At 37.1% G+C, this 7,112-nt stretch overlaps 1 protein-coding gene across 2 annotated transcripts in view; it reads right to left on the reverse strand.

Moving 5' to 3' along the window:
* LOC144709437 (F-box protein SKIP8-like) overlaps positions 1–2,652 on the reverse strand; it is a 3,012-nt gene extending 360 nt beyond the window's left edge. Inside the window, exons 1-2 of one of the 2 annotated variants that reach the window (XM_078582988.1) lie at positions 2,146–2,652; positions 1,318–1,542 (exon numbers count right to left, since the gene is read on the reverse strand). In XM_078582988.1, the coding sequence (XP_078439114.1) occupies positions 1,318–1,542; positions 2,146–2,367 (447 nt within the window). In that variant the 5' untranslated portion in view covers positions 2,368–2,652. The remainder of the gene's footprint in view (positions 1–1,317; positions 1,543–2,145) is intronic. The other variant, XM_078582989.1, reaches the window with a different exon arrangement.
* Positions 2,653–7,112: the final 4,460 nt, after the last annotated feature.

Here is a 7,112-nt window from a genome sequence, read left to right on the forward strand (position 1 = left end):
ACACCCAGCCAATCACGTTATGACACGTCGTGTGGGGCTCTAGAGAGAGACATGCTTGGATGGGTTTGGATCTAGAGAGAGACATCCATGGATGGAAGGATTGATATGAAGACAGAAAGAATCATGGATGGATTGAGATCTAGAGAAAGACATTCATGGATGGATGGATTGAGATCTAGACAGAGAGAAGGATAGATGGGTTGAGATCTAGACAGAAAGAAGGATAGATGGATTGGGGTCTAGAGAAATGCATGGCTGGATGGATGGATGGATGGATGGAGAGCTAGAGAAAGAGAAAGATAGATGGATTGCGGTTTAGAGAAAGACATGCATGGATGGATGGATGGATTGACAGCTAGAGAGATGGATGGATGTAGGGATGAACTGAGATCTAGAGAGACGGATGGATGGATGCATTGAGATCTAGAGAGATGGATGAATGTATGGATGGATTGAGATTTAGAGAAAGACAGATGGATGGATGGATTGAGATCTAGAGAGAGAGATGGATGGATGGATTGAGATCTAGAGAGATGGATGAATGTATGGATGGATTGAGATCTAGAGAGATGGATGAATGTATGGATGGATTGAGATCTAGAGAGAGATAGATGGATGGATGGATTGAGATTTAGAGAAAGACAGATGGATGGATGGATTCAGATCTAGAGAGACGGATGAATGTATGGATGGCCTGAGATCTAGAGAGACTGATAAATGGATGGGTTATCTAGAGAGCCAGAAGGATGGATGGGTTGAAATCTAGAGAGATGGATGACTGTACGGATGGATTGGGATCTAGAGAGAGATGGATGAAAGGATGATGGATAGAGTCCTAGAGAGAGAGATGGATGGATTGAGACCTAGAGAGAGATGGTGGATTGAAATTTAGAGAGGGAGATGGATGAAAGTATGGATGGTTTGATACCTAGAGAGAGAGAGAGAAGATGGTTTGAGATTTAGAGAGAGAAAGGATGGATGGATAAAGATCTACTGAGAGCCATGCGTGCATGGATGGATTGAGATTTGGAGAGACAGATGCATGAAAGATGGATGGATTGAGATTTGGAGAGACAGATGCATTAAAGATGGATGGATTGAAACCTAGTGAGAGAGAGAGGATGGATTGAGATTCAGAGAGAGAAACATGCATGGATGGAATGTATTGAAATTCAGAGAGACAGATGGATGAAAGGATGAATGGATTGATACCTAGAGAGAGATGGATGAAAGGAAGGATGGATTGAGATTTAGTGAGAGAGAGATGGATGAAAGGACGGAGGGATTAAGATCTAGAGAGAGAGATAGACGGATGAGGTACCCAGTGAGAAGCTCTCCGGAGCTATGGATGCACTTGACATAGTCGGCATGGAGCCAGAGACGGCTCATGGCAGCGAGAGAGCGCGATCTGATGAAAGAGAAGAACTCTGCGTTGGCGTCCACCACGGCCTTGGTCGCCGCGTAGTACGCCTTCCACCCGTTGACCGGGCTGATCCCATCCTGTTCTACCGAGAAATCCTGCAATGTCCCACAAATTTTACCCTAAACCTTCTCCCATGAGACTCTTTAAGAAAAAAAGGACACATTTTCCGAAATGGAAACAAAAAATGCGACTGTCAAATCATTGATCATCGGACTTGTTAATCCTGTTAATTCTTGCGTTTTTCTGTTTAGAAAACGATGATTTTTGTTATCTTGCCATTGAATGTGAAACCTAGCAAAGAGTAGCGTTTGAGATTAGGACAAGGATCAAGCAAACAGAAATTTGGACGGATCCATTTATGGAGAGTTTCATCGTTCATTATTTTAATGGCAACTTCTTAATATTTACCGAAAATGCTTTCGAGCAAGATCATTTTAAAATTCGAAAAAGATGATTCTTGTTCACAATTTAACATACCACCTAACCCGTACAACATAAATGAAATAAAACATACTTTCAAGTTTTTCGACCCGATCAGAGGGTGCAAAAACAGAGCTTTTCTTTGATTTAACGTTTTCTCTTAGATCAGTCAACTAATCCCTGATTTTATGAACCCAATTAATTTTTGACAGAATCGTTCGAACATAGTTCCCAAGTCAGAAAGAAACATTCAAGAAACTATTCGAGCAATCTTAAACATTGCTATGGAGGAATCAACAAACCTTGTGATAGAGCGCTTTCCAAGCATTGTCGTCGTTAGCCGCCCGCCTCATCGACGAATTGGTCATGGAGAGACGGCATAAACTAGGGTAATCCAAATAGCTAAGCGCGTGGGTGGTGATCTCGGGGACAAGCTGCTCCATCATCGACGCCCCGATTTGCCGCTTCTCTTCCGATACAACCCCCTCGTCCACTACCAAATCACCGTTTGCATGATTGGTCATGGAACTCCAACAATCGCCGCCGAACGACCGAACCGATTCCTTCGCCCGAACATCAAATCAAACCCTAGCCTCGAGAAGAAGAAAAAGAAGAAGAAGAAAGAGGAATCCAGAGAAGAAGAAGGCGATCAATCGATCGAAGGCGTCGCATTAGAACATGGATCGTCAGCATTCGAGCGATGGATCGGCCATTGAATCTGCTCTTCGTCGCTCTTCGAAGCGACCGCAGAGTTCTCGCCCCGTTTGTTTGACTGACCGTCTATCCTCGACTAAAACTCCGCAATTGGTCGTGGGTTACATTTTGAGAAATCAGATGGCAAATTTTCATTAAGTGAAAGAAGACAAAATTTGTCCTTGGCGTGGCCAACGTAAAACTCCAAAATTGGTCCTGTGCATACTTGAAGAAATCTTATGGCAAAACTTTAGAAATCATATGGCAGAACTTTAGAAATCATATGGCAAAACTTTAGAAATTAGATGACCCATTTAGTGGAAGAAGATAAAATTTGTCCTTGCCATGACCAGTGTAAAACTCCAAAATTGGTCCTCTGTATACTTGAAGAAATCATTTGGCAAAACTTTAGAAATCATACGGCAAAACTTTAGAAATTAGATGACCCATTTAGTGAAAGAAGAAAAATTTGTCCTTGGCATGTCCAGTGTAAAACTCCAAAATTGGTCCTCTGTATACATGAAGAAATCATTTGGCAAAACTTTAGAAATTAGATGACCCATTTAGTGAAAGAAGAAAAATTTGTCCTTGGCATGTCCAGTGTAAAACTCCAAAATTGGTCCTCTGTATACATGAAGAAATCATTTGGCAAAACTTTAGAAATCATATGGCAAAACTTTAGAAATTAGATGACCCATTTAGTGAAAGAAGACAAAATTTGTCCTTGGCATGTCCAGTGTAAAACTCCAAAATTGGTCCTCTGTATACTTGAAGAAATCATATGACAAAACTTTAGAAATCATATGGCGAAACTTTAGAAATTAGATGGCAAAACTTTCAGTTAATCATGACTTCTCCTTTCCCTTGTAATTGGCCAAGGGCAGAAACATTCTCTTTTGAATGGCAAATGTAAAATTTCTGGCATTCTTAGAGTCGAATGCAAGGTCAAGCCTGTGTAAAGCACTGGTTAACCAAAATTGGTCCTGTGTATACTTGAAGAAATAATGTGGTGAAACTTTAGAAATTAGATGGCAAAACTTTCAGCTGATCATGACTTCTCCTTTCCCGTGTAATTGGTCAAGGGCAGAAACATTCTCTTTTGTATGGAAAATATAAGTTTTCTGGCATTCTTAGAGTCAAATGCAAGGTCCAGCTCGTGTAAAGCACTGGTTAACCTGATGATATGTTGGGAAGGTCAACCTCATTGATAAAGCCTTGTATTTTCTCGCCGATATTGAACTGAATAATATCAATATATGACAATGAAAAACGGTTTGTATGACAATGCGTAGAATCTCAAATGCAAGGTCAAAATTTTAAAAATTGTTAATAAATAACAAATGGGGATTTATTTGTTATTTATAAAAAATAAAATCAGCTCATTTTAGATATGAATATTTAATCCATTGTGCATGTTTTCATTTTTATTGAGTTTTATTCCAAAGACATACATAAGTAGCTGTATTAATCAAATCACTAATAACTACTTATCCCTTGAAGCATTTGATGCATAAATTTCCGAGTCACCTCATGATTATTTTTTTATGGCTGAAATCCCTTTTTATAATGCAAGTTTATGAATCCTAATCTAGGCTACTTGTTATGACATGAGAAAACAAAGTGGTTTGGCTCAATGTTGTGCTGTCATTTTTTTATTTCTTTTGATATGTTCTTCTGCATTTAAAAATGGTAGGTCTTACTGGTTGGATCTGATCTTCAAAAGTTACTTTTCATATTATTGATTTTTTCCCAGGTATTTTTTTCCCTTGATATGAAATCAAATAAAGAAAAATGATAAGCCGTTACAAAACATAATTGCTCCACATATCTTTAATGAGCCAAGTCAAGCACTATCTTGTGAAGCAAGGGAATAATAAATAAAGCTCTATGTTTTAAGGGAGGTAAGAATATCTAAATATACATTAAAATAATATTTAGAGGATCCCCAGATGAGGAACTCAATAAAAAAGTAAGATCTTTTCATCCCAAGTTGTCAACTTAGAGAGTCGGACGAGGATTTTATTAGGGTGTCAAGCAGCGAAGTATGCTACATTTTTTATTCAGAAGGAAGCCCCATTGATACATTAATGTCTAACCTATATTTGATATCCTTTAGCAACTTCAAATTGTAATAACAGCATTAGGTCTATATGAGTGCTAAGTAAACTTGCACACAAAAGCCTGGTCCAAGATGTGGCCCATCTGCTCCTCTGAGGCTATCACTCTACTTTAGTGTGATCCTCTTATTCCTTATCATTGAAAACACATATTGGGTAATAAAATAAATTTCATAGGTTCAATCAGGAAAAAAATAATTCGAATTCATATCTAGAAGATAACTCATGATGCATAGGATCCTAATTTGTGTATGACCTATTATTCATACATTAATCCATCAAGCGTGTCAACTTAGTATATTTTAAGAATATTTAATACACATCTAAGCATCAATGACATAATTGACAATGTCATAAATTATTTTACAATGATTCAAGTTAATTTAGCTTGAGAATCTAAGGGGAAAGTTTGATTTTATTATTTTATTAAGATTATGGTTTGCTAAAAAGGATGATAAATGAACTAAATAAGAAAGGGTTAAGTGGACCCCATACTGAAGCAATACCCAGTGGGCACAAGGCCTGCATAATTGAAAAGGTTAATGCCCAGGGTTTGAAACTTAATAGCAGTACAATACAACCTTAGTGCATAGCCCACACGTCTTGGCCAAGAATGCACTTCATCTTCCTATACATTGATGAAAATTATATGGTCATGGAGAAAATCTCACTTCTAGTGACTTTTGATAGTGACAAGATATACTAGATACTCAAAAATAGTTGGAGAAGAAGAAGATTAGATTCATCATTGAATCAATCACAAGGATACATCTCTAGGGGGGCACATGTACATCTTTAGTGGCTTGAACAAAATCTTCTAAGGAGCAAGTCAAGGGTGAAATTAGTTCCCCACAAGGTGATGTGATCATCTATGGTTTTATAGAATATTTCTAAATTGATTTTACCATCTTTTTCTGTACATGGTTTGATTTTAATTGATCAAAGCCCCAATATTCAACATATTTTAGGCATATCTTTTGATGTTTGAAGAACCTTTTTGCATGTAACCCTTTAGGCTCATGTATTAATCATTTAATAACTCCAATATCATAATGAAATTTTATTGGAAAACCCGCTTAGTTAAATATTTCTGACATATAGATTAATTAATTTGGAATTGATTTGACCCAATCTTTACGTCATGATGCAAACAATTGGGCTGCTAAGCTACCCCATATCCTTTAGAAGGTATAATATAATTTTATCAACTTGTTCATGTAATATTTCTATCATAAGTTACCATGCGAGTATAATGCCTCATCTACTTGACACTCCAAGGATGACTTAGTTTATGATCAACTATAAAAACCTAATTTAACATTTCAGTTAGCAATGATGCACTGAGAAATTATCTTATACCTCTTCTAGGATATTTCTACTACCAAGGGAAGTCAATCTCATCCTAACCGCACAATCATCTTCGTGGACTTGTTGCTGCATTTAATATGAGATGTTTCAAAATCCGGAGGGATTTTGTATGTACATAGTGATAAACTCAAAATTAGGGTAAAATTATTTTGTCGATGGATTTGATTGTAATCAATAAAATATATAAACCAATACTCACTTGAATGCTGTAGATAGTGGATGAGTACGGGTTGTCTCCACAGGGAATGGATCTTAGGGCAATAACTCTCTTGATAAGTGACTTTAAGAGCACAAGATAGGATAAGTATAGCTTAAGAGGTAGTGATAGGATAAAGATGGTGAGTAGACATAGGAATAATAACTATTTAACAAGATTAGGATGAGTATTACACTAGTGGTAGATAGTCATTTGTGAAAGAAGCGATTGATAAATAAGAGAGTAGGATGGATGAAGACTTGAAGAGGTGATGATAAATCAAGATCAATACTAAGGAGAAGTGGTAATTAGAAACATCTAATTTTTGGTTTTACAATTTAAATTAGGATTTAATGTAGGATAAGAGGGTATGAAGAGGATACCTGATGGAGATAACAGAGTTTGACGTAGGGATGAAGGATATGGATGTAGGGAATGAGTGAGGAATAAGATGGAGGACGATAGTAGTTTATGTAAATATATGTGGTCGACAAGCCAATCACACATTCCATATCTCGTTCCATGTTCATTAATAGAACATATTCATTGTAATGCACATGTGATGCTTATAATGAAGTCCATGAATACATGAACAAACTTAGTGAATTATGATGGGATTGTAAAACAAAGATCACTAGTCTTTAAGCATGAGTTCTAAATATTCCTATTCGAAGGATACTCGAGAAGGACATCAAAATATCCGGATAGAATAACACTATCTACCCGAACTCACATGATGAGTATGGCCAGTCCCGTGGCCATTAATGTGGAAACACTAAGTATATATAGTGGGTGTTATTTAGTGGAAAGAGTTCACTGAATTGATCTACACAAATCCGTGAATAATATTATACCAGACTGTCAATCAGGTTCATTTACGTTACAGTTGTGTAAG

Source organism: Wolffia australiana, chromosome 11 (assembly GCF_029677425.1).
Source record: "Wolffia australiana isolate 7733 chromosome 11, ASM2967742v1".
Taxonomy (NCBI): Eukaryota; Viridiplantae; Streptophyta; class Magnoliopsida; order Alismatales; family Araceae; genus Wolffia; species Wolffia australiana.